Below are 24609 nucleotides of genomic sequence, written 5' to 3' on the forward strand. Positions count from 1 at the left end.
CTAAAGTGCGGGTAATGGTTCTTGCGCAATCATGTATTGCTGCCCAAGCAATGAATTGCGTCCCGGGCCCATCGGCGATTTTCAGTTCAACGAGAGCGTTGGTTTGTCGGCTACGCCGACGGGTCAGGTAACGTAATTTTGCACATCCGAATGTCCTGCCAGGCTTATAGCGAGATATGCACGAGCACATTTGCTGGTCTAGAATAGAGTTCGCCATATGTTACAAAGGGTGGAGTTTCCGTAGACACAGCAGCGCATTTCAAAGCCCTGCGGTTGTACGGCAAAAGTCATGAATTGGTAGACGACTCTGGTCTTCCGTCATAGATGCGACTGGATCAGTCTTAATACGAAATGGCGCTTGTGCATATCCCACAACCTCCAGGATGGCTCTCCGGCAAGCGCCGTCCCGGTGTCCATCGAGACTTCTACTGCGATTTGTCACTTCCCGGCTCTACATTTTCATTTCCCCAGTTATCGTCATCGAATACTGACGACCTTAGGGAGAAGAAAGTCCCAATCAGTGTACGCATTCTGGGCAATAAAGGTGCCGGGAAGATGACAATTGCGGAAGAGATGCTGAATATCGCTAGACGGGATCCGACTTACATGGAGGCAATAAAAATTGCTGCGGATGACACTGCTGATGACGAACCATGCTCTGCGGCAGTCGATGGGGAGTACGGCCATGGGGACAAGATATTCAGTGTGCTGGAAAAGTGGTACGATTTGCGTCTTCGCTCGCTCTTACCGTATGCTAAGAAGGGACATGTTACGGTCAGGAAAGATGTGAAGGCCGCGTACTTTGGCGTGAACAATCAGGCTTACGTGGTGCTCCCTACATTGAATACAGTGGACAAGACGAACGCAGATGAGGGAAGCTACAAAGACAATGTGATTATATTGGTAGTAGACGCGACGACGCCTGAATTGGACAACGACACTGTGTTCAGGGTTGAGTATTTTCTGCAGAGAAACCCAGTGTCGCGCATCATTGTTGCGGTTAATAAGATGGATCTAGTCGTTGAATCTGTCAACGGTGACGCTACAGACGCCAATGTGGATGGGCACGAAAGCGCTGGTGGGCGTGGGAATGGATATATCAGAACGAATGGCAACGCTTCACCCGCTTCACCATCTGGCCCGCGGATCGGTACCAGAAGAGATATATACTGGCATGATTTACTGAAGTTTGGCCCAGAGTCACGATTCAAGGCGGCAGCTGACGTCGTCAGGCGTCAAATCCGTAATGTCGAATCCAAACTCAAGAATTACGAGGGTCAGCAATTAGAACTAGTTTCCGTGCCAACGGTTGCGATCAATGGCGGTAATGTCAACCATGGTGTCCTTTCTCACTTGTGCCATTGGTATCAGCGGAGTACGGTGATGGAAGTATTAGTGAGAGAGGTCGTTTCGTAATAGACGATTCTCGCTCGAGTTCAGGAGGGCTTGGTAGAATAGAAGTTATTCGAAGGAGAATCGGTGCTGTCCGGTCAGGCGCACACAGTTGATCGTAAATTTTGTGAATTGTTGTTCAGCGCATGCATATACAACATCAGAAAATATAGACGGTGGTAAATAAAACCATGAAAGCGACACAAAATTTTTCACATTCACAAATCAAAACAGTTCTCTAACCATTTTTAATGGGCGCATAACTTGGCCGCAGGCTTCGGAAGCAATGACAGATTACGCAAAAACACATATTCGAGCTCTCCCAGCCACCTTAATATTATGTACGTGGGATTAAGTAACTTAGTTGAGCAATTTGGTGACCTTGCCAATGGCAATAGTGTTACCTTGGTCACGTAGTGTGAAGCGGCCCAACTGAGGATAATCCTCGAATCGCTCAATACAGAAACCGGTTGTCGAGACGACTTCCAACCGCGCGATGATCTTCATGCCACGGGTAGCAAAAGCTGGAGGCTTCTTGCTCCTTCTGTTGGTGGACTTTTCCAGCTTGTGCAGTAGAGCCGCAAAAGTAACTTCCTCGATAGCAGTGTGGACATGGATGACGCAGGTGAAACCAGCGGACAAGATGCTCTTAAGCTCGATGATAGCGATCTGGGCCTCAAATGCGATAACCGTGTGGACAGGATGGTCGACGGACGAGAGCACGAAGCCGACTTGAACGTCCTATTCACACGTAAGCAATTATTTCGAGAGAGCGTAAATTTAGATACATACTTCTTCTTCAACACCTTTCAACCTCAGCTTAACCTGCTCGCCGCAAACTGCAGTGCTGGCCTCAGCTTCTGTCTCATTGTAAATGGTAAGCACTTCGACAGGAACCTTGTTAGGCATAAGCAACAACTGCGAGCCTTTCTTCGCGTGTCCACTCTCAATCTTGCCCTCAACCATAGTTCCAAGATCCCGGTATTTGCTACCAACCGGCATCATAAATGGGGCATTAATCTGACGCTCTGAGATCGGCATGCTATCAAGAAACTCAAGCAATGAAGGACCATCGTACCAGGGGCAAACATCTTTGGCAACACGATCCTTCAAGTTCGCTCCGGAGTAAGCTGAAACAGGCATAAATGTAACATCTTCCTTAGGCTTATAGCCAAGCGATTTGAGATAGGTACCAAGCTTGCCGGTACACTCATCATATCGCTCTTTAGACCAGTTGACGGTGGGATCGTCCATTTTGTTGACGGCAATAATGAGTTTGTTGACACCTTGATTTTTCGCAAGAACAGCGTGTTCCCGAGTCTGTCCACCTCGCTCGAAACCGGTCTCGTACTCACCCTTACGAGCAGAAATAACAAGGATACCAACATCGGCCTGAGATGCACCACCAATCATACTCGGAACATAGGTCTTGTGTCCTGGCGCGTCGAGAATAGTATATCGTCGCTTTTCGGTTTCAAAGTAGCCACGACCGACCTCAACAGTCTTACCCTTAGACCGCTCCTCCTTTGTAAGATCGAGGACCCATGAAAGGTACCAGTTCTCTCGTCCTGCATCCTTGGCTTCTTTTTCGTACTTCTCCATGGTACGCTTGTCGACAGTACCGGTCAAAAACAATAAGTTGCCACCCATAGTAGATTTTCCGGCATCGACGTGGCCCATGAAAATGAGACTGAGATGCTCTTTGCCATATAAGTCCTCAACAACTTCATCATCAATCTTGTCGGAATCATCAACAATCTGAATCGCACGAAGGTCCTTGCCGTTAGCGCCGGTGGACACAGCTTCAGAACTTTTGGCACTTTCGCCTTTTTCCTCAGGTTTACTTTCTGTCTTAGGCTCTGCTTTTGCCTCAGTCTTGTTTTCGCCATTAATGGACTGCTCCTTTACCGGAGCCTCGGCCTTCGTTCCAGCAGCAACGGTCTTCGCCTGGTCAACGGGGGGCTTAGAATCAGCAGACACAATCTTGAGCACCTTGGGTGTAGATGAAGTCGCAGCGGGCTTGGGATCGGAAACGAGCTTCAATACTTTGGGTCCCGTGCTTACTGGCTTTGAAGGTGCAGCGGGAACGGTAGTAGCGGGCGCTGGCGGAATATCAGCAGATGTGGCATCAGCTGCTCTCGGCACAAAAGATGCCGCGTTGTAGTTCGGTCTGAATGAAGCCGCCTGGGCAGAAAAGCCACCTTGCCGAGGGACATTGTTGTAATTATTGTTGTTGTAGGGAGTCTGTTGGTAAGCCTGATTGTATCCACCCTGTTGGTATCCTTGCTGATAATATCCCTGCTGCTGATACTGGTTGTAGTATTGGGGACTGTATTGTTGCTGCTGTTGGTAAGATGATTGCTGATAGCCAGGTGGATAACGAGGCTGCTGATCGGGCTGTGGGCCGTTGCTAACGCGCACGTTGTTCACTCTCTGCGAGAGCTGGTCGTAGTCATCCTGTGCAGCCTGCTCCCAGGACTGTGGCACTTGCTGGTCATTCGACATGATAATTTTGAACTGTGTGGCGAGCGGAGATGGCGGTTGTGATTGAGACAAAAATGCCGACGAATCTAGGGCACACTCGAGCGATCTACTTTCGCAGTGCAGAAAACTTGAGATAATACAATCAAGAGTCTCTCAGACTGTGTCTAGGTCGTTGGATTTGTCGAGCGATCAGTGATGTGCAGCCAGTAACTCGGCCAGATAAGGATATGTCTGTCAATTTTTTCGGATGCTGGACTTTGGTGTCGATACGCCGTTTGGCTAGTCTCCAGGCACGCGGATTTCCTGTGTGAAACATGAAAACCTGGGTATGCCTTCCGAACAGCTTTCATGAAAGGGCCACACTCTTGGTTCGTATTTCACGCCCCAGAACGCTGCCGGGCGCATTCCCAGGTAGCCCCAATTAAGAAAATTTTGTGTCCTGTCCGGGTAATCACTCGCGGGCTAGTAATACTGGAAACCTAACCCACTGAGGGTCGAGGAGTTCAGAAGTGAGGAAGACTTGGCAATCCAGATACAGATGTTGTCTCTCACTTTTGATCTGGCACTACCCGAAGGACAGTTGCACGAATACTGTATTTCCTCTACCGGCTTGATACTAGGCACGTGAAGCGACATCGCTATATGATTGTGCCACAACCGAGGGCTTCAGAGTTATTATCTAGAGGGATCACGTGAACGTTTACCCGCTCGAACTCTAATCAAGTTTTCATTCCTCCCAACGGCAAGTACTAAGCAAATTTGTGGGCATTATTTCCATCAGTATATAAAAGGTAACTGCGTGGACAACAGTGTCAATCTGGTAACGGTTAAGTTCCAATTCAGCATGCCAATTGCAACTCTTGTTGTGCGGTCTCTTGATTACTAGAGACTTTTGTGGGTTTTGGAAGTGCAGTCTGAGATTGACTTAAGGCAATATAAAATGAATCGCCTGGTACGTTATCTCACAATAATGGATATAGATGCAAAAGCATTGATTGGAACAGTTATTCGGTGCATGAAGTGCTCTCTGACAGGTTAATAGATTGTACGGACATTGCGCACTCCTGCTGGTGGCGGGTTGATATCGAAGGCAGGACACTATGCTCGATTTATCGGTTGGAAAGGATACGACAGTGCCTGGGATGACAGTCTTCGGCCGATACGTAGTCTCCAGACAGGCCGATCACTACATAGCTCGGGGAATAAGCTAAAGCCCGAAGCGGGTGTCTCTGTTAGTGAGAGTCCTGGCGTTTTGTTGCAACCAAAGAGTGCCAAGGATCGCCGCAAGAATAACAAAAGCAGGACTGGAAAAGGCAAGAATATTGCAGACCTCGCGCCTCAACCGGACCAATCCTTGCGGTCCGCCATGGAGCGTTACAAGAAAGAAATTTTGCCAATGTTGAAAGGAGTAGATGCAAATTCAAGACCTAATAATATCTTTCAGAATCTTCTTCAGATCCCACATAGACAATCAAACAGCAAACTTGATGACAGTTTATTTGAGACAAAACTGGAAATCAAACTACCAGTTAGAGGTCGATTTGAGATTGTTGAAATAAGCGGAGTCGGATCTCAGCCGGTATGCTATTACTTTGAATATTAGTTAGCGAGTGTCTAATAGTAATGGGACAGAACCGTTCGACTCAGCTTGCATACTTGAACGCACTTTTTTATATTCAAGAGAGAGGTGATATATCTCTAGAAGACTTCTTACCGACACGCGACAACGTAAAGCGTGCGCAGGAACGTTACATGGAGGAGATAGTACCGATACTGAAGGATTCTAAGTTCCCATTCCACGTCGATGTCAATTTCTCCGACCCAGAGAATGCCTTTCGGAAGTTGATCGCTCTACCACATAGTGCACGCAAGCGACAGCTGCAGAAGAACAGATCTGAGTTTCATTTGACTATTACATTGCCACAAAGTATTACCGAGACTCCGCTCGAAATTTCAGTGACTTCAGGATCTATGGTATGTTGATATTGATCCAATCTGCCACATAGTATTAACTTCTGTAGCGTGAATCGATGCGTGCGGCTTATTCCAATGCTTTTATTCATATCCACGAACATCCGGACTTGGCTATCGAAGATTTCTTACCTTTCAACAAGCACTTTAATTGGGAGAATTACGGTTCCTTAATTCCTAAGAAAATTACGCAGGAGGACCGTGACGCTAAGCTTCATGTTCTTGCAGTCGCCCTGCGCTACGGTTCGCTGCCCAAGTTCATCAATACCGCTCTTAAAAATAACCATTTCAGAGTTGCAATTGACTGGCCGGAAATGGGAATCAGTGTCGTCGCGACTAGGATCGGCGCGAAGCTTGCAGAGGTCGTGGCATGCGTTGTCTTCAAAGCGAGATTTGAGAGATATCTAGAGGAGCAGGAAACCACCCAAAAGGTGCTAATCAATGACCTTGCAGAATTGAGTCCGGCTAATGCCGAGCAATTCGTTAAATTCGTCGCGAGTGAACAGGGTGAAACTGCTGATTTTTTGCCTGTCAGGGAAGGCAAGTTCTGTGGTTGCAAGGTTTCCATAGGTGGTGAGATGATCGGGCAAATTCGTGGTATGCATGACGTGCCCTCTGCCAGAATTGGTGCCTGTCTGGTCTCTGCCTTTATCATCAGGAAACGAAGCCCCGAAATCTGGGATAGATTCATGTCCGAGTTACGCAGAGGACATGGTATTATTCTGAAGAGAATTAATCCAATATATTTCAGATTTGATTATGGATTGCTTAACGTGATGAAAACGACTGTTAAAGACATGCGACGGCTCATTAGATTATATCCCCCAGAGGAGTCTATTTCCGACCAGATAGACAAGGAAAATAGACAATATGCTGAACCGTTCCGGAGGAAGGGCATGGCTCGTGTCGAAATGCAGACTTATAACGAGCAACTACTGTCAGCGTTAGAACACTATCGGACATCTATAGAGAGTGAGCAAATGAGAAATATCAGGAAAGACTTGCCTATCAATATTCATCAGAAGGAAGTGCTGAATTTGATTGAAGATAATGACGTCTCCGTAGTCATTGGTGCTACAGGTAGTGGCAAGTCCACGCAGGTGCCACAGATTATTCTCGACAAGATGACTGAAGAAGGCAGAGGAGCTGAGTGCAACATTATTGTTACCCAACCTCGACGAATTGCCGCTGTTTCTGTCGCTGAGCGAGTCGCCTCTGAGAGACTAGAGCCTGTTGGGCGGCATATCGGCTACCAAGTCCGATTTGATTCGCGTGCGCCGCGAAGGGACGGTAGCGTCAACTTCGTGACTACTGGAGTGTTACTACGTGCTCTACAAGAAAACATTGACTCTGTTTTTGACGGAATTAGTCATATTATTCTCGACGAGGTTCACGAAAGAAGTTCTATGATTGACTTCTTGTTGGTACTGCTCAAGCGCATGCTCGAGGAGAAGAAAACCAATCCAGATAAGGTTTTGCCAAAGATAGTACTTATGAGCGCTACAGTCGATACATCATTGTTCACAAATTACTTTAAGCAGTGGGGATGCCCGTCGATCAGCATTCCTGGAAGGACGTTCCCTGTCGAAGAGCGCTATCTGGAAGACATTCTGGAAGAGTTGGACATCAAGCCAGGCCAGAAGTCTGGTGACAATAGTTTGGATAAGTTCGTTAATACAGAGCTTGGCCTCTATTCACTTCCAGAGACGGAGCCCATATCAGAGCTCGATTTTAGTGATCATGAGAGGAAAGGATCGCTTGTGGACTGGAACACTACTGGAGTATTTTCGGATAGCGGCATATCAATTGATACCAGAGAAGATGAGAGTTTTGTTCCGCATGCTCTTATTGCCCAGATGCTCGTGAAGTTGCTCAAGGAGGGGAAGGACGACGGTTCGATTCTTGTTTTCCTTCCTGGTATCTCTGATATAGTGAAGGTGGACAACTTGCTAAAGAACAAGAAAGAAGAATTCCCGGATTTGGCGGAGCCTTCGAAGTGCAGGGTTTATCTCCTGCACTCTATTCTTCTCGACGCTCAGAGGAAAGTTTTTGAGAAAGTTCCCGAGGGATGCCGCAAAGTTATCTTGTCAACAAATATTGCCGAGACGTCGGTCACAATTCCTGAGCTGCGGTATGTCATCGATTGCGGAAAGGAGCGTGAAAAGAGATTTGTGCAGGCGCAACGGATCACAACACTCATGGTCGATTGGGTTAGTAGAGCGAACGTGAAGCAGCGAAGCGGTCGTGCTGGTCGGGTCCAGAACGGCATCTACTACGGAATGTTCTCCAAGAATAGACTTGCTCGAATGCACATTACTGCTACGCCAGAAATCCTGAGGTCCGACCTACAGCAAATCTGTTTAGAGACCAAAGCACTAGGCATCAAAGACTCGATAGAGAACTTCTTGGCAGCTACAATTCAACCGCCCTCGGCATGGGCCATCGAGAGCGCGGTAGATGCACTCAAGCATATCGGCGCCTTGACTGATGACGGCGAACTAACTCCCACAGGCAAGCTTCTATCGTCAATGTAAGTCTTCACGTGCTTCTACTTGATGTAGATGACTAACGTTATTGCAGTCCCGTCGCACCTTCTCTTGGTCGGATGCTGTTGCTCTCAATTGCATTCCGCTGTTTCGACCCGATTCTCATCATCGCCGCAATGTCAACTGGTCGCAGTATCTTCGTGAGTCCGCTTGACGAGAAAAACGTTGCTGATCAACGCAGACAAGCGTATGGTGAGGGAAAGTTCAGCGATCCGTTGTGTGCGTTGAATGCATTCCGTGAATGGCGTCGCGTCAAAGACTTGCAAGGCATGGGTGCTGCACATGAATACGCTCGTGCAAACTACCTCCATTTTAGTGCGCTGTCAAGTGTGTGCAACGCTGCAGAGCAGATTGAGAATATTCTTGTCACACGGAATATTATTCCAAAGATCTCGCCAAAGGATCGATTTGAGTCTGAGTATGGGCATCCAGAAACTAATTCGCTTGCCTTAAACGTCTCATTAATCAAAGCACTTATATTCATTGGCAATTATCCGAATGTCGCGGTGTCAGTTTCGCCACGGTCCCTCCAAACTGAACATGATAATAATGCAATCATACATCCATCTTCTGTCAACTTCCCTGAGACTGTTACAGGAGATAGATACAAGGGCCAAATCAAGCCTGAGCATATTGTCAGGTACGGCACGCTGTATGGATTTGGCGATAAAGTCAGACGCGACGCCAATAATCTGCAGGTTTCTTTAAAGGAAGTCAACAGGATCTCGAATCTACCGCTTTTGTTGTTCTCGAAGTCTGCTGCGATGGAGGGAGCGGAAGTCATTATTGACAACTGGATGCCGTTGTTGATGACGCCAGCTGTTAATGCCGACCTTGTTTTGGAATTAAGGAGAGGATTAAATACTGTAAGTTTTTTTTTGTTTTTCAGTAGTTGTCATGTGATATCTGTAATGGCGAGTCTAACACGGATTCCAGATTTTGCAGATGACGTTTAACGAAATGAGCCAAGGAGAGGTTGGCAATGCAGAGCTTGATGACGAACGTAAAGCTGTTCTGGCGGATGTTTTGCGAGCCATTGTCTACATGATTGAACTTCAGGAGGAGACGGCCACGAAGTGAGCAAGTTTGAGTGAGCTACAGACAGATATTTTGTGTACATAGATTTGATGATCTCATATATTGTTCTACGGCATTTTCGAAATTTTCTGTATTTATATGTTGGATATTTATAGAATAGAGTTAGATACACGTTGTACATAGTCTTTTATATATTTGGGCAGAGGAGATCGTATCTGACTAAGCGTTTGATCTATTTATCCATCAGTATGCAATGTTTCTGGACAGGATCAAATCGAAACTCACATCTTGAGCGGACCCAGTAACGAATTGTCTGGCTTCCAAAGCAACCCAAACTTTAAGCATCGGCTGTAACGAGTGGTCCTTCAACATCTGCGGACTGCTCTGAGCGCCGAGTCGACGTAATATCGGCAATGCACTACGAATAGGTTCAATATCATTTTCTAGCGTCACTCGGAATGAGATCAAAACATACCTGCTGAAGATATCCAGATTCGGATCGAGTTGTCGTCCAATACCTTCAAGCAAAAGAACCGAAATAACAACGTTCACAAAGTCACCTTCCATCCGCACATGATGCTTTCTAACCATCGTCAATACCTCGTTCAAAACATCGGATATCTTGATATTCCCTAGGGCAAAAGTCTTCGACTTGACAGATAGCAGCAAGTGTTGCATCTTTAACGCAAACACCTCGGAATCTATCACGGTTGCAGGGGTACGTGAACGTTCACACATCAGTTCACCAGCTCGATATCCATCAAACGTCGCCAATGCTGTAAATAGATCCAAGAAATTCCGACGATTTCGTTCGTTTAACTCTGTAACTAATCCCGCGTCTAGAAACACAATCTGTGGTCTATATCCATTCTCATCTAACCGCACCAGCTCTTTTCTAAACTCGACCGGATCGTCGATCGATCGGAGATGGTCCGTGATCCTGTTGGTTGCCTCTACATCGTAGGACGTGTCTCGGTTCCAGAGACGGCTGAGTCTCTGATCCTGTTGCAACAGGCTCTCGCGAAGTTTTCGGACTTTAACTAACCGGACCATGATGTTGCCCGGGTGCAAATCTGCATGAACGAAGTTGTCTATGAGAAGCATATTGAGGAAAGCATTGAGCCCCATATCGGCGATCTCCTCTTCCATTTGTACGCGATCTTCAGAAGGCAATTGCAGTATTTTACCCATTGGAATTGCCGGGACGTATTCCTCAATCAAGACTCTCTTTGAGTTCATATTAGGGAGCAACGCAGAATATGACACCGGAAAATGAATGCCGTCCCGGTGAGCGAAATTTTGTTGGAAGATCGCCAAATTCGTAGATTCAATTCTCAAGTCCAACTGTTGTCGCATCATCTCCCCGAACTTTTCGACCTCGTCTGGTAATGACAGCCACTCAATTGTTGGAATCAAGTTCAAGGCGGCAGCGAAGAATTTCATTATCTGTACATCACGATGCACTCGGTTCTCCACGCCCGGATGCAGTACTTTGACAGCCACCCATGCATTATCACGATCCTTTGGTGGAACGTTTTGTAGAATAGCTGGAGATAATTTCGCTCGATAGACCTACATTACCGATTGTTAGCCGAAATCCGCCAAGCTTAGAACGTGAACTCACTTGAGCGATGGCTCCGATTCCCAGCGGCTGTTCTATAAATTCTTCGAAAATATTCTCGAACCTTTCGCCATTAAAAGCCTTCACAATTGCCCTTTTGGTAACGGCCAGTGAGTGCTGCTTGACATGAGAGTGCAACTTGGACATTTCCACACACATCATCTTCGGAAAAATATCCGTACGAGAAGCAGCCCATTGACCCAACTAATGCATGTTAGCTTGATAATTACGTCGGGTCGATCAAGTACCAAGCCCCCACCTTTATAAATGTCGGTCCGGCCCTCTCCATATTTTTAATTAATAACTTGTACCACCATAATGCTCCTGTAGTCTCATTGTCCGCAGCACTGACCTTGTGACCGCACAATATCGCCGGTGATCCGGCAATTACAGGCAGGAATATGATAGCCAAGTGTAAAAACCGAAGACATGTTCCCATAGTATCAAATATGCTGTCAATGACTAAGTAAATCCGTTTTAGGACCGAGTTTTCTGGGATACGTTTCGATAGAACTTGCAAGTTGTCGGACACGCTGAGAAGGTAATCTTCTCTGGTCTCGTAGCCGTTTGAGTTCTTGCTCACTTGATCTAGTGACGGGAAGGAGCCCTCGCAATGCACTTCGTCGAAAAATGGCAGAAATAGAAGAGATAATAGCGTCTTGCGATTCATTCTGCGCCGAGCGGGCTGAGGGCACTTCACAACTGCTGTCCTAGCGACATGACTCTGATATTGACAAGCCGACCTGGCTGTTTGCACTCGAGCCTTCACCAACAACTCTAGTCTAGTCGAGTATCCTCTGCAGTCGCGGAATATTCGAGAGAGCATATGTCCATGTCGAAATGGAGACTGAGAGGACGCGATTGGCAGCCGGCGAGCGATCAGCGAGCAACAACTTGGCATCCTAGTCTTAAGCTATATCGACCAACGCCTTAGATTCACATCTGGTTTGACACCACTACGTCCGAACGATGGAACGACGATGAACGGGTGTGGGTGGACAGCAACAGGTCCAACTAGTGTTGATTGATCTCCGTTTGTGCCGATCGAATTAATACTTAGGCGCATGGCTACGTCACAAATAATGTGGTGGGGCGTACGTTAGCTGATCACGGAACTCCTCTTTGAGGACCAATACATTGGCACGAAGATATTCTAGACGATTAAAATTTCTTTAATAACTCAAGCTTGTGTATTGATGAGTCTAACACGCAATACATCGATGAGAATCATTACGCAGTAGATGTACAAATTGAAAGCTGCAGGCGCTGTTTTATCCCTGGGGCGCGAAGGCACCTTGAAGGCTCCGATTTGCAAGCACCAGCCATGCCTCCGCCAAAGTGCGACTCGTTAACGACACCCACAGATTCCGTTGCTAACCAACATTTCCAATACCAACCGCCGTTGCCATGTATCTTGTGTATTCGAGCAGATATGTACAATTGTCCTATGCAATCATGGCCACATGAATATGGAATTATTATATAACAATGCAGGTCCAGAAATGTTCCCCGTATGATGTATGTCAACCGTTGGCCCCAAACTTCCGCATATTTACTATGGTACAATTATTTTGTTTCGGTCAATTCGTGTTCTCCTTTGGTGCTGTTACTGCTGCTACCGAGGCTTCCGCCTCTGCCCGCTGCCGTGCCTTGCAACGAATTAATTGAAATCTTCATGATCCGAATAATTTGTAACTCACCATTTCCTCTCGCTCCTCTATCGAGTACTGCCTTCTATATTTCCGATTGAGATACAACATACGGAATGTAAATGCAGTATAATATACTTAAATAATCAGCATTTTAAAAGACGGCAAATCAGCCATTGACTTACCGGTTCCGGCCACCAGGGTCAAGACTGTCAATCGATGGGCCACATCGACAGCTTGCACGTACCACGGCCTTTGAAAAACATTCCTTCGTAGATTTGGACGTGGTCGGTTAATCATGGCGTATCCCTTGCCAACCAGTATCAGGACGATAAATATACCTTGTAGCTGTTTATGGCTTCTAGATGATTTTCGCAATTGCCAACCGTTGACCACATGTGGCAAGGCACCGACTTACACGCGTTTATTGCGTAAACGTCAGATGATTTGCAGGTTGAAGGATTTATGAGTTCAGCGGTGCTGCAGATATACGCCCGCTGTTACCCGGCCTTTACGTTCGTCTCACAGACGGGCTTGCAGAAAAATTTGTGTTTCTTTGGATATTGGAAACCAGCAAGTGACCTATCAGCCAGTTGCACGGCGGTACGCAATTGCGCAGACATAGTCCCTGGGCATTCTACACTTTGTTCTCCCTTTCCGTTTGCCACGCAACGAACTATGGTGGCTCCAGTGGGTGCAGCGACGTCGTGCTCCAGCATGATGGCCGGGCAAATACAGCGGTTGTCGGTCTTGCCCGCCATTCTCTCGTCGTCAACTGCACCGCCGAGCTCGCATTGTCTACGGAGGTCGGCGTCGATGGGTGCTGGCCATGTGAATGGTGGAAGAACAAATTCGGCCGCCGGAATTGGCGAGGGACGGGAACTTCATACGGGCTCGTGCCGGCGGCATGATCACGCGGATAAGTGTAGTCGGACGTCGCGATATGAGAGTGCACGGGGAGCGAACAAGGATATGGCGGCGTTTGCAAGAGGAACCAAGATCGGGCCGTCTCAGCTGTGGAGGTATGGAGGAAACATACGTACTTTTCATTCCTCGCCGAACCCGTCCGCGTGGTTCGATTTCATGCTTGGGAAGAACCAGGTCAAGAAGGACGTCGAGCTAAGCGAAGAAGAAAGAGAAGAATTAGGTGCAGTGAAAGAAGGAGAGCCTGCCGGATCAAAGGAAGGAGAGGAAGACTTGCCTGATGAGTATCGGCCGCTGAGGTTGGAGGACTTCAACTATCGAGTGTCGAAGATAAAACCAGTTATTCCCAAGCACGTCCAAAACCTCGACGCGAGCGGACTGATCGACGGTGGGATATACGAAATTGGACTTAAAAAGACCACAAAATCATGGAAGACAAAGATGAATGGGTTTAAGATTGACATGTGGAAGGCAAAGACGCCTGTGCATGAGAAGAAACAGGTGCTTAAAATTGCTAAGCTCGTTGTCGCGGACCAGTTGGGAATTGTCAAGATTGACTGGCCAACTAGTCCCGCCATTGAGTTCGAAAGCAATGAAAAGGCATCAGAGGACGACCCGTTTGCGAAGGTGGTCGAGTGCCACGAGCCGCCATCACTAGACTTCGATATTAGCAAGTTTTCTCTTCAGGATATCAACGTTCGATTTCAGGTTGGTGTCTTTGTCTTTCTTGTTTGTCATCAGATATACTAATATTTGTCTCTAGGTTGTCAAACGCATAAGCCAATTAACCGGACGACCCGTCCCGGACTTAGTTTTCACGCGAGCTCTAACCATGAAGCAAATTCTAACCTACTACGCGATCGACACCCAGAAGCAACAGAGCTATGGTCTTTTCCAGGATGACCCATATAACCCATATGTCACGAGATTGTACATAGATCCAAAGAAGTTTGAAGGAACGAATGTCAAGATAAATGCCTAATTGACGGTGAACTAAACGTCCAGTTTGGAGGAATTCTCATGTAAATATATATCCCATGTATGTATTATGTACAGCCGACGGAACGAAGAATGCATTTCAAGTAGTTCCCCGACCATCACTTGGCAAATGTTTGTTCAGCAGTTGACTTGTAGTATAATTTGCACAGTATACGCTCGATGGGTAGTTGTTAGCATGGGACCCAACACAAGTCAGCCGCCAAACAGAATAATTTTGCCGACGCTAATATTCAGTATCTATATATGTATGATCCACTGCGCATATGCATTATGTATATGTAAATAGCTTAACGGTATTATCATAACAATGAACCCCAAATCCTGTAAATCCATCTACCTCATCCTCCAATGACGTTGCAATCGCAATAAACCAAAAACAAATGCTTCTCCAAAACTAAACATACAAACATAAGTGTCATATCAATGGTCATTAATGCGCTATCTGACCTCGCATAAGCAAAACACCCACCATGATGGAGATAATGTAAAAATGCGGCATTACAACCATGCAAAGAATTCCATAACTCTATGCATGGAGCACATCAATAGCTGCGTCTAGTCAGAGTACGGCTTTTGGGTCCCAGACTCCATCTCGTCAAGTGAATCATAATAGTCAGTCTCGACCACGATCTTTTCGTTGAACTCAGGAGGAGGGAAGGGCACGTTGCAGTTCGCCTTACCGAGGTGAGGAAAGAACTTGCGGTAGGAGTACCAAGCAACAAGGACGCCGAGGATACCACCGAATAGGACATCAGTGATGTGGTGGCGATAGTCCTCAATACGAGACAGAGCGATGACGAGGGCGCCAAAGAGGGGCAACATGGCGAGCATTGTTCGGAAGAGCTCAGTACCACGTCTGAAGACCCTGAGCTGGCCAGCGACCCAAGCGGAGAGCCAACCAAGCCCAGCAAATGCGTTCGAGGTGTGTCCAGAAGGAGTAGAACGGAAACCGTCACTGATAACCTTAAAATTCGGGTTGGTGCAAACCTCGATGCCGACGAGGCCGTGTAGAGGAGTGCCAGGAGCAGGCATGCACCGGGCAATGAAATCGGGGCGGATACGACCGATAAAGTTCTTAAACATCTCGGTAACAAACTCGGTGAGAATAAGCGAAAGTGCCAGCGAAAGAAGGGACACATTCATGACATGGGCCCAGTTGCGGTTGCGGTGGAGAAAAGGCACGAAGAGGACAACAATGCCAATGCTGATAACGGTGGAGAAGATCTAAGTATGTAACTATCAGCACACGGAATCAACACACACATGTGAGAGATATACTTACAACACCGTTGATCGAGGTGACGCGCTCGGTGGTAGCGTAGGGATGCTGAATTGACGGATCATCGAGTGTGAACATGGTCTGGAATGGGGTCATTTCGGTGAGGACCAAGAAACCACCGATGAGGAAGAGAATGAAGAACCAATCGACGATGTAGAACTGGTGCAACACGGGCGACCATCGCTCCAGACAGTCAGCAGTCTTTCTGAGAAAAGCCATCTTCGCCGGTATGTGTGAGAGTAACGCGTACGTCTAGTGGTGGTTTTCTGGGAGTGGAGAGGCCTATCTTTGGCGGTGGTTGGATGGTGAAATATAAGACAACAGTGGGTGCGCACAATCGAGGTGGTGTGGGTTAGGGGAGCAGTTTTGGTGCATGTATTGCGGGCCTGGCGGCGTGGAAGATGCGGCGCAAGCGCGTTAGCGGTGGGGCAGAACAGCGCTTTCGAACATTCCGTTGCGCGCACGGTGCACGACTCATCTGCGTGATTGGCCAGGCGCAGGGGCACGTGCAGCCTTCCCAGGACAGTTAGTAACCACAACAACCAACAGCATTACAGTATTATCGTGTTCTTGCGTTTTGAGTAGTGGCCGCTAAAATTCGAGTCCCCACTCATCTACGAGATAGCCGGCAAGCCACTAGCAATATCCATTGGCTTCGACCTATCTTGTCCTTGCGTGATCACCACGTTTGTTGTGTTTGCGCCGCTTCCATTCTTCTATTTCGCCTGGCGTTCTATTTATCCTCTGATCGCTGTCGTCAACAGGGATTGCGTTGTTTGCACCGCCGCGGCTCACGATGGATGACCAGTCTGCGGCTCTGGCGTCCGCATTCCCTCCTCCGCCTGCATTCTATCGCGCTTATACCTCCGAGGCGACAAGAGCGCTCGCCAACGCGCGTGCCCAAACTGAGCCGCTTCCTCCACATCTCGCTCGCCTTGTACCGCCGCCGCCTCCTGACGCCGGTACTGGTCCGGACGATCCGCCGTGTACGTATCGCAGTCTCGGCCACATATGGAGTGTATGTTGATCTTAGTTGTTTCGGTGGTGAGCTAACTCTGATCTGCGGTTAGACGCATGACATTCTGCCAACGCTCTCTGCTCTAGGTATTCCGGAGCTATTCTCCAATGCGAGCTCAGATGAGGCCGGTGCTGACCCCTCGTATCGGGTTTCCGAGCTCAAACAACTGACCAAGAGCCTGCTGATTAAATACCTCGAGCTGGTGGGTGTGATGGGGATTTCCCCAGAGCAGGTCAGTTCTATATCGCAGTGTGCATCTCTTCTAATCGTTTTTGTACTTACTGGCGGTCTGATCTAGTTTCCCGATCGTGTCGAAGATATGAGGATAATCCTGATAAACATGCATCATCTCTTGAATGAGTACCGACCCCACCAAGCGCGCGAGTCGCTGATCATCATGATGGAGGAACAGCTGGAAAGGAAGCAAGTTCAAATAGAGCAAGCCAAGCGCGCTTGTAAGCGCATTGAATCCGTGCTATCGTCGGCGACCGCAAAGTCTGAAATAGATAGCTTGGAGATCAAAGAATCGCATCCAATAGAAGAGGACGATACGAAGAAAATTGATTCCCATCTCCAGAAATTTCAAGACACTAGCCAACTAGATCAAGCGAAGGAAAGAGATTTATTGATCTGGAGTGCGTTGGCAACCAAAATGTAACTACAGGGTTACTCTGATTATCGGTTTAATGTTACCCGGCGCGCATAGATGGGTGGGATTCGTTTCTTTTGGTTATTATTTGAAGCGTAAAGGCGTTGGGTGTGCGCTGTTCAGAATGTCGTACTGGGGTTCTTATAAAACTGGTCAGACACAATAGTTAGAAATTAGTGATATGTTTTTATTCGAACTATTCTTGAGATCCTCGCTCGAACTGTCACATGATAGCCATGTTGTTAAAAGCCCCTGAGGGTCCTCGTGTCTAAGCCGAGCCGCGCCGTTTAATGTCCCCGGAGAAACGCTGACCGCGCCCCAGTGTAACCGCGTCGGCTCTCACCGTTTGCGGCCAATATCCTGACAAATCGCACGTGCATGTCCTGAATCGAGCGAGGATCTCAAGAATAGTTCGAATAAAAACATATCACTAATTTCTAACTATTGTGTCTGACCAGTTTCGAGTTCGAATGTCAAATCTGACACCAATATCGGCGAGGCATTCCCACGGGTCGCCACGCCCATCTGCGCCCGGCGATTTCGAGGTTATCTCGCTCGATGATCCAGATACTCCGTTAAATAGCCCAAGGCACGTCGGAAAGGACTTAGGATACTCTCCGACTGCCACATACGCGGTGGCTGCAGTGCACCCAAATCATGACGGACGCGATCTAATCTCGGAAAGCACCAAACGGTCCCCTTCACCGAATTTACCGCCAATATCACAGTCGCGATCTTATAACAATACTGACAGATATACAAAATCTTCACCTAGTGGAAGTAACTCCAATCTGCGGACCCCAATCCCGCAAGCACCGGGGCAGCCGCAAATGCTTCCACGGCAACCATCGGCTTCCAACCTGGCAGCGCAACCACGACGGGTTTCGTCCCTATCATTCCAAAATATGTCGCCGACCCATCTTGACCCTGATATTGGTAGACCGTCGCCAACTTCGTCGCCAGTTTACCGTACTCGAGCCGAGGCGGAGGCAGAACAAGAGCTTCCACTCCGACGACCGCAAGGACGACGACGCTCATCGCGCCCAGCCTCGGAAGACGGCGATGAAGAATCTACCGGCTCTGCGGATGATGTCGATGTTCCTAATAATGTCATATTTTGGAACGTGCCTCTCACGCCCAGAGTGAAGGTTGGAAGCCACACGGACTCTGGCGGTGTTGCGAGAGACGGGCAATTGGATCGACCAGGACTCTCGTCCGGCAGGCAAAAAGCAAGAACGCCAGACGCAACGCCGTCTAAAAGCTGGCCCAGGCAAGGGCACGACGCCATGAAACAGTCAAAGGGCTGGATGGAAGCCATGGACAATCTGTCGGAAGAAGCTAAAGATCTCACAGTTGCTTTGGAGGATTATCGTGATGCCATGAGAAAGTCAATGCAGAAACAAATGGCTGCAAGGACAAATGTGCAACAGCCTGTCGAGGTCAACACGACAAAAGTCGAGAAGCCCAAACCGGCAAAAGAGAGCTCCAGTTTAACGAAGGAGGACATGCCGAACCGGTCTCTTACAAGACCGTCACATTTACCGCAAAAGACAAAACACGAAGAAGAGAAGCATCTTACAGAATTTCGTAAGATGATGCAGCAATCACAAGAGCAAGGCAAGATAGAACGAGTATATTACTATTGCAGGCAGATATTCTAACACCAGTCCACCAGAGAGGAAGAAAAAGGATCGGCTCCAGCAACAAGTCAAGGACTTCTACAGGAGACAGAACGACGATATTTCCCACTGGAGTCTTCAAGTCATGCAACAACTACCAGTCAAGATTTCGGAGACACGAACTCGAGAGATAATCTGGAGAAGCGGGATTCCTTCGAGAGATCGAGAACGTGTTTGGAAACTGTTAATTGGGAACGCACTCGACGTCACGGCTAAGCAATTTGATGCGCTGCTCGTTAGCTTTCGAGACAAAGATGACGTGCAAAATGGTAGTTCTACTTACGATCAGATCCTTAAAGACGTCGACTGCACTTATCCGGAAGTTAAGCTTTACCAGCGAGGTGGACCACTCCATGAATCCCTAGTGGATATTCTGCGTGCCTATACAGTTTATAGTAAAGGAAATGTGGCATACAATCCTGGCATGAGTGTGAGTGTAGTTCGTACAGCTTCGAATCTTTGATTGACTTATGTATCAGACGATCTCTGGTGCGCTACTACTAAACTTATCAGCACCCGATACATTTTCCGCTTTGGCCAATATAATTGCCCATCAATCCCTTCTAACCTTATATAAGAACGACAGAGAAAAGGTACGCGTTTATTGTTACAATATTTTTACCATACCTGACATAGCTCTAGCTCTCGAAATTCTACCATGCATTTGACAAAGCCTTCGCCACGCATCTTCCATCTTTCCACCATCATTTCGTCTCTGTCCTCGACATCCACTGCGAGAATTATCTCGACGCTCTAATTGTACCTCTTTTCACGCGGCATCTTCCCATGGACTTCATTCCCCGTCTGTGGGACATCCTCTTCCTAGAAATGCTCATTGACTTCCCTCCACCAACGTCCACACATCGAACAATCGGTCCAAACGCTTCAACCTCGCCGTCGTCTTTCGAAGCTTTGCTCATAGCCATCGTTCTGGCGTTTTTTAAATATCTGAACACGAGCTTATTGGTTAACGATAGAGACACTGTGATGCGTATGATCGGCTGGGAGGCGACTTCGATCAAGTTCACACCTATGGACGCGGATATTGATGTTATAACCATAGAACTTGAGTTTATTAGGAACATGAGATGTTTCTTGTAATTAGGCGCTTGTGGTTTGTATATATATATATATTTCACTTTTGTATCATATTAGGATTATTGCATGCAGAATGGGCGAGTCTGGGTTGGAAGAAAATTGCCATTATATTAAGGTACCTATCTGGTATACGAAACCACGCCCACGACCAAAATGAAAGCGTATATTACACAATGCACATCTCGCAGGGCGACTACAAATACTCCTCTAAACTAAGCAACTCCTCTAGGTTTGGATTCTCGCTCGTAATCTCACGACGCGCGGATAATGCCCTATAATTCACGTCACGTTAATCACAATAAGCATCTCGACTCATGCTCAAACCCGTGTCTTACCAATTCAACCGCTGCGTAGCCGTTAAAGACTTCTCTAATTCTGCCGATTTCTCCGCCGCGCAGTTGAGAATAGATTTCGGAAGATCCGCCAACCGAGCGACATTCAAGCTGGACAAGTCGTTAGTCATCAAAAGTTACCAACACGACGATCAGTCAAACGCGGCCCACTCACCCGTATGACCGATGCGCAATTCCAGGGACGGCCCGATACAAAAACGCAATATCTGTTTCGCCATCCTCTGTCTGTCGCTCCATATAACCCATGTAATAATTAGCAACATGTTTTGGATGCCGGTTTGCGAAAGAGCAGAGCATAGGATAGTGTGTGATGAATAGTGTTAGTGCTCTGATGTCCGTGATGAAGTGGGACAGTACGGAGTGGGCAATTGCTACACCATCAATCGGCCCAGTTCTGCGAGACAGTTAGTATAAGTCATCATAAAATTATGAAGCTTTGATCGCCTACCCTCGGCCAACTTCGTCTAACAGGACCAACGACCTTGGAGTAGCTGACCTGATAATGTCGCTGCATTCGTGAAGTTCTACCATAAATGTTGATTCACCCGCCATAATATTGTCGTAGGCTCCCATACTAAGCACGTCAGTAATAAGTCGTTAAATTCGATAGAATTGGCACACCGAGTGTAGACCGCATCCAACACGCCCAATGTCGCTGACTGAGCCGGAACGTAGCAACCAATCTGGCCCATAATCGCAATTAACGCGGTTTGTCTGACAAACGAACTTTTTCCACCTAAAACGACGCATAAACTTAGCAAAGCCCCAATTTTTAACAGTCGGGGCAGAACCGTACCCATATTTGGACCAGTAATAACCATAGCATGCGTGCCGCTCGATGAAATATTAATGTCATTCGGAACGAACGACGATAAAAGTAGCTGCTCAACCATAGGATGCCGCCCGCCTTCAATCTTAATGCACGGCTCGTCCACAAATGTCGGTTTGATATAACAAGGCATTTTCGAAACGGCAACAAGCGAGAGCAGACAGTCGAGTTTCGCTAACGCCTGCACGATATTACGAAAGTCTTGATACTTTTCGGATATCTTGATCAGAAACTGCTTGTAGGATTGCTCGCATGCAATGGTGAGTGCCTCTCGCCGCTGGTCTCTTTCTCTGATAAGACTGATAACTTCCGGTGCATGAAATCGCGATACATTTTTTGTACTCAATAGCAGTCAGCATCGATTTCGGTCAATGTAATGCATTTACATACCCGCTGACTTTGACCCAATTCTTAGGCACTGTACGCAGTTCCTGATTCCGGAGCTCAATTAAGTACTAATGAATGTCAGCAGTCCGTCAATAAAGCGCTAACACGTAGCACAAACATCGTTGCCATTCCACGATGAATACTTAACGTAAGACTTTTTTAACAGCTTCCGAGCCTCAACAATAAAGGTATCAAGTTCATTCTCAACAGATAATATCCCCTAAATCATGAGTATCTACTTCTCATCGATGATCTCGTGTATATACAGGGCAGACTTACTAATTTCTCGTCTTGAATGTCTCGGTACTGGTCCTCGTCCTTAAAAAAATGGTATTTGTCGTTGGTTTGTGCCGCGGTGTGATCAAACTCGCTTAAAAACTCAGAAATCTCAAAGGACATTTTGGGAAGTAATGCAAAGCATTCATTGATTATCTCAGACCTCCATGGTCGCTCGGTGCCCGCTGTTGGAAATGCGCTGCACACCTGATCGAACGCTCGAAGTACTACATATAATTCTGATCGGGTACACTGTAATCGTCAGAACAATTGAAATCACTGTTGATGCGCGATTACGCACCCGTCCATAATGTATTCGAATCAAGCCATTCTCAAGATCCGGCAATTTTGCCAGCAACGAAACTAGCGTTGACCATCTTTCAGATCTACTTTCCTTGACTTCCTCCACCGCCGCAATTCTTAACTCAAGTTGCTCACGATCAATAAGCGGATTTCCGACCCATTTTCGTAGTAATCGTTGGCCAAACCGAGTGCGCGTCTGATCCAATGCCCAAAAGAGGCTTCCTTTTTCAGTGAAGTCTGTCTGATTTCTGTAGATCTCAAGACTGGATAGAGTGTTACCGTTAAGAATCATATGAGATCTCGACTTGAAATCTTCGAAACAGCTTGGTAGCTCAAATATTCCTTCCAGTTTGTATTCTTTCAGAAATTCAATCATCGCAGATAGGCAGACAATCACTGAAGCGGGTAACGATTGGGTATACTCAAGAACGTCTATACAAGTGTGTCAGAATACACGACCAGAAATATTGTTTACCGGGGCCCACCTCCAATCTTCTTGTCCGCATCGTCCGATTGCCAGCTTTGCATCTTATTTCCGTAGAATCGAGTCAGTTGGTCGCGAGCATTCTCAACCGACGGTTTATCTATTCGCTCGCTTCTAATGTTTTCCGAAGAAACTTTATGATGAGATGCGACTGTCTTCAGGACTTTCTCCGATTCCTTGGTTATATCTCCAATGAGGACAATTTCGCATGGCTGGATATGCAGTAATCGGGTCTCCAGCTCACCGCGCATGAACCCGTCCTCGAATTCTTCAAATATAACTTGTCCTGTTGATGGCGACAACGCTATTATTCCAATTGCAACATTTTGATTGTTGCCGAACGACTCCTCGCACATGGAGAATATGAATCCACTCGACTGGCTTTCGCCAACCATGCCACCCATTTTGCTAAAGTCATCCACGATTGTACCTTTAGTATAGACCTCGGCGAGCTCTCTTTTAAAGACAGTGTTTCTGTTACTACCAGCAGCCTTAAGCGCAGCGGTCTCGAGTTGTCGGACAATACCGACTTTGTAACCTTTCTCTGTCAGTCGCTTGGTATGGAAATAAATACGTTCGATTGGCACGATGGAAGAGGCAAACTTTTCGTATGTTGGGTTTGTCGACGTCGCTGGACGATGTCAGTATTATCATTGGCACGGTTATTAACGTCTTCCTACCTTCTTCAATTGTCATCCATCCTGGGATGAATACAATATTTAACTCCCTTGAAGCAACCTGACGATATTCGTTAATATTCATACTCTTCATGGTTGCATATACTGAAAACATACCCTCGCATCCTCGCCGTAAAAGTAAAACTTATAGCCGACCTCAAAGGCAATAATAGTATCCATGTGTTGACGCTTGATGTCGATGTACTGCTGCACCATCGGTGTCAATTTTTTGGGTTTCGCAGTGCTAGCTTTCCCTTTCGAGCCTCTGCTACCGCGAGATGAAGGAGGTTCGGAATCACCTTCTGCTCCAAATCGATTTCGTAAGGCTGAAAAAGTTGAACTCTCTTCCTCGTCGGCATCTTCCTCAGCGGATACTCTGTCCTCGCTCTCCACTGCCGGCGGGTGCACCTCGCCAGACCGTCCTCCTTGAACACTTATCATTGAAAGACGCCTCCGAGCTTCCAGAATGTCCGCTCCGGTTCGACCATTACCGGCGATCTTTCGTCTTTTCGCGGTACGATCGGCATCGTCGACTGCCTCCGCCTCCTGCACCTCTGCGCGCTTCCCAGGTGTATTCACGAAATTCTTTAGTCGATCTAACTTGACCGACGCGAGTTTGTTTTCCACATTTCCGTTGACGGTCCCAAAGTGACTTCTCTTCGGTTGTTGGTAGCTGGATGACGGTGCGTGGTCGCTGCCATTGCCGTTCGTAGCATTGGCGGTCTCACTTGTTACAATGCCATTTTGGAGAGCACTTTCCGACGACGCGCGTAGCTTTGTCGGAACAGAGAAAAACCTATTTATTGTCTGCTGAGATCGGCCGTTATTTGGTTGAGTGGACATTGGTCGCGATGGTTTCGCAAGGGAGATGTTTGAACTACTAGACACGATGCGTTTGGCGCGTAAAGTTGAACGCGTGCAACGCGCACCAAGAATGTCCACTAACAAAATCA

General features: G+C 47.2%; 10 protein-coding genes across 10 annotated transcripts; 5 read left to right on the top strand and 5 right to left on the bottom strand.

Annotated features, from left to right (window-relative positions):
• Positions 1 to 48: 48 nt before the first annotated feature.
• On the top strand, positions 49 to 1522 carry POJ06DRAFT_243612 (uncharacterized protein). The gene has a single exon (XM_056186386.1). It carries the CDS (start codon positions 352 to 354, stop codon positions 1414 to 1416), a length of 1065 nt encoding a protein of 354 aa, XP_056047564.1. The 5' UTR covers positions 49 to 351; the 3' UTR covers positions 1417 to 1522.
• On the bottom strand, positions 1523 to 4233 carry POJ06DRAFT_217801 (P-loop containing nucleoside triphosphate hydrolase protein). The gene is made up of 2 exons (XM_056185564.1): positions 2185 to 4233; positions 1523 to 2133 (listed from the first exon to the last, which is right to left on the bottom strand). The coding sequence occupies exons 1-2, from the start codon at positions 3895 to 3897 to the stop codon at positions 1753 to 1755; spliced, it is 2094 nt and encodes a 697-aa protein (XP_056047565.1). The 5' UTR covers positions 3898 to 4233; the 3' UTR covers positions 1523 to 1752.
• A 222-nt stretch (positions 4234 to 4455) lies between these two features.
• On the top strand, positions 4456 to 9546 carry POJ06DRAFT_205060 (P-loop containing nucleoside triphosphate hydrolase protein). The gene is made up of 6 exons (XM_056185353.1): positions 4456 to 4828; positions 4919 to 5455; positions 5509 to 5850; positions 5898 to 8377; positions 8428 to 9259; positions 9330 to 9546. Exons 1-6 carry the CDS (start codon positions 4817 to 4819, stop codon positions 9471 to 9473), a joined length of 4347 nt encoding a protein of 1448 aa, XP_056047566.1. The 5' UTR covers positions 4456 to 4816; the 3' UTR covers positions 9474 to 9546.
• POJ06DRAFT_13167 (ABC1 family-domain-containing protein) lies at positions 9484 to 12259 on the bottom strand. Its single transcript, XM_056184381.1, has 4 exons — positions 11312 to 12259; positions 11056 to 11256; positions 9717 to 11003; positions 9484 to 9663 (listed from the first exon to the last, which is right to left on the bottom strand). The coding sequence occupies exons 1-4, from the start codon at positions 11951 to 11953 to the stop codon at positions 9619 to 9621; spliced, it is 2175 nt and encodes a 724-aa protein (XP_056047567.1). The 5' UTR covers positions 11954 to 12259; the 3' UTR covers positions 9484 to 9618.
• A 373-nt stretch (positions 12260 to 12632) lies between these two features.
• On the bottom strand, positions 12633 to 13001 carry POJ06DRAFT_264943 (uncharacterized protein; the record flags this gene model as incomplete). Its single annotated transcript, XM_056189034.1, has 3 exons — positions 12633 to 12701; positions 12753 to 12838; positions 12887 to 13001. 3 exons carry the CDS (start codon positions 12999 to 13001, stop codon positions 12633 to 12635), a joined length of 270 nt encoding a protein of 89 aa, XP_056047568.1.
• A 272-nt stretch (positions 13002 to 13273) lies between these two features.
• POJ06DRAFT_243621 (uncharacterized protein) lies at positions 13274 to 14858 on the top strand. Its single transcript, XM_056186387.1, has 2 exons — positions 13274 to 14333; positions 14389 to 14858. Exons 1-2 carry the CDS (start codon positions 13380 to 13382, stop codon positions 14605 to 14607), a joined length of 1173 nt encoding a protein of 390 aa, XP_056047569.1. The 5' UTR covers positions 13274 to 13379; the 3' UTR covers positions 14608 to 14858.
• On the bottom strand, positions 14859 to 16200 carry POJ06DRAFT_298507 (phosphatidic acid phosphatase type 2/haloperoxidase). Its single transcript, XM_056190652.1, has 2 exons — positions 15907 to 16200; positions 14859 to 15848 (listed from the first exon to the last, which is right to left on the bottom strand). The coding sequence occupies exons 1-2, from the start codon at positions 16120 to 16122 to the stop codon at positions 15180 to 15182; spliced, it is 885 nt and encodes a 294-aa protein (XP_056047570.1). The 5' UTR covers positions 16123 to 16200; the 3' UTR covers positions 14859 to 15179.
• Positions 16201 to 16451: 251 nt separating this feature from the next.
• Positions 16452 to 17810, top strand: POJ06DRAFT_13226 (MED7 protein-domain-containing protein). Its single transcript, XM_056184393.1, has 3 exons — positions 16452 to 16921; positions 16974 to 17153; positions 17220 to 17810. Exons 1-3 carry the CDS (start codon positions 16700 to 16702, stop codon positions 17577 to 17579), a joined length of 762 nt encoding a protein of 253 aa, XP_056047571.1. The 5' UTR covers positions 16452 to 16699; the 3' UTR covers positions 17580 to 17810.
• Positions 17631 to 20506, top strand: POJ06DRAFT_13258 (rab-GTPase-TBC domain-containing protein). Its single transcript, XM_056184395.1, has 4 exons — positions 17631 to 19187; positions 19246 to 19679; positions 19729 to 19842; positions 19892 to 20506. The coding sequence occupies exons 1-4, from the start codon at positions 18041 to 18043 to the stop codon at positions 20348 to 20350; spliced, it is 2154 nt and encodes a 717-aa protein (XP_056047572.1). The 5' UTR covers positions 17631 to 18040; the 3' UTR covers positions 20351 to 20506.
• Positions 20449 to 24597, bottom strand: POJ06DRAFT_243631 (muts domain V-domain-containing protein). The gene is made up of 13 exons (XM_056186388.1): positions 23774 to 24597; positions 23660 to 23717; positions 22981 to 23610; positions 22494 to 22927; positions 22196 to 22444; positions 22035 to 22136; positions 21920 to 21984; positions 21497 to 21870; positions 21322 to 21436; positions 21149 to 21274; positions 20855 to 21094; positions 20683 to 20790; positions 20449 to 20619 (listed from the first exon to the last, which is right to left on the bottom strand). The coding sequence occupies exons 1-13, from the start codon at positions 24497 to 24499 to the stop codon at positions 20541 to 20543; spliced, it is 3306 nt and encodes a 1101-aa protein (XP_056047573.1). The 5' UTR covers positions 24500 to 24597; the 3' UTR covers positions 20449 to 20540.
• Positions 24598 to 24609: the final 12 nt, after the last annotated feature.

The sequence above is a fragment of the Lipomyces tetrasporus genome, assembly GCF_029532465.1.
Source record: "Lipomyces tetrasporus strain NRRL Y-64009 chromosome Unknown POJ06scaffold_1, whole genome shotgun sequence".
Lineage (NCBI taxonomy): Eukaryota > Fungi > Ascomycota > Lipomycetes > Lipomycetales > Lipomycetaceae > Lipomyces > Lipomyces tetrasporus.

Coding starts and splice junctions, on each gene's coding strand:
- POJ06DRAFT_243631 (XM_056186388.1), bottom strand. CDS start 24,499: ATGTCCACTCAACCAAATAACGGCCGATCTCAGCAGACAATAAATAGG. Junction 23,611..23,659: donor ATGGATGACAATTGAAGAAG/GTAGGAAGACGT, acceptor GACATCGTCCAG/CGACGTCGACAAACCCAACA. Junction 22,928..22,980: donor TGCGGACAAGAAGATTGGAG/GTGGGCCCCGGT, acceptor ACACTTGTATAG/ACGTTCTTGAGTATACCCAA.
- POJ06DRAFT_243621 (XM_056186387.1), top strand. CDS start 13,380: ATGGTGGCTCCAGTGGGTGCAGCGACGTCGTGCTCCAGCATGATGGCC. Junction 14,334..14,388: donor ATATCAACGTTCGATTTCAG/GTTGGTGTCTTT, acceptor ATTTGTCTCTAG/GTTGTCAAACGCATAAGCCA.
- POJ06DRAFT_298507 (XM_056190652.1), bottom strand. CDS start 16,122: ATGGCTTTTCTCAGAAAGACTGCTGACTGTCTGGAGCGATGGTCGCCC. Junction 15,849..15,906: donor TCACCTCGATCAACGGTGTT/GTAAGTATATCT, acceptor TTACATACTTAG/ATCTTCTCCACCGTTATCAG.
- POJ06DRAFT_217801 (XM_056185564.1), bottom strand. CDS start 3,897: ATGTCGAATGACCAGCAAGTGCCACAGTCCTGGGAGCAGGCTGCACAG. Junction 2,134..2,184: donor TGAAAGGTGTTGAAGAAGAA/GTATGTATCTAA, acceptor ACGTGTGAATAG/GACGTTCAAGTCGGCTTCGT.
- POJ06DRAFT_13258 (XM_056184395.1), top strand. CDS start 18,041: ATGTCAAATCTGACACCAATATCGGCGAGGCATTCCCACGGGTCGCCA. Junction 19,680..19,728: donor CATACAATCCTGGCATGAGT/GTGAGTGTAGTT, acceptor CTTATGTATCAG/ACGATCTCTGGTGCGCTACT. Junction 19,843..19,891: donor ATAAGAACGACAGAGAAAAG/GTACGCGTTTAT, acceptor ACATAGCTCTAG/CTCTCGAAATTCTACCATGC.
- POJ06DRAFT_205060 (XM_056185353.1), top strand. Junction 5,456..5,508: donor GCGGAGTCGGATCTCAGCCG/GTATGCTATTAC, acceptor GTAATGGGACAG/AACCGTTCGACTCAGCTTGC. Junction 8,378..8,427: donor GGCAAGCTTCTATCGTCAAT/GTAAGTCTTCAC, acceptor ACGTTATTGCAG/TCCCGTCGCACCTTCTCTTG.
- POJ06DRAFT_13167 (XM_056184381.1), bottom strand. CDS start 11,953: ATGCCAAGTTGTTGCTCGCTGATCGCTCGCCGGCTGCCAATCGCGTCC. Junction 11,257..11,311: donor CCGGACCGACATTTATAAAG/GTGGGGGCTTGG, acceptor AACATGCATTAG/TTGGGTCAATGGGCTGCTTC. Junction 11,004..11,055: donor GAATCGGAGCCATCGCTCAA/GTGAGTTCACGT, acceptor TCGGTAATGTAG/GTCTATCGAGCGAAATTATC.
- POJ06DRAFT_13226 (XM_056184393.1), top strand. CDS start 16,700: ATGGATGACCAGTCTGCGGCTCTGGCGTCCGCATTCCCTCCTCCGCCT. Junction 16,922..16,973: donor GTCTCGGCCACATATGGAGT/GTATGTTGATCT, acceptor ATCTGCGGTTAG/ACGCATGACATTCTGCCAAC. Junction 17,154..17,219: donor TGGGGATTTCCCCAGAGCAG/GTCAGTTCTATA, acceptor GGTCTGATCTAG/TTTCCCGATCGTGTCGAAGA.
- POJ06DRAFT_243612 (XM_056186386.1), top strand. CDS start 352: ATGGCGCTTGTGCATATCCCACAACCTCCAGGATGGCTCTCCGGCAAG.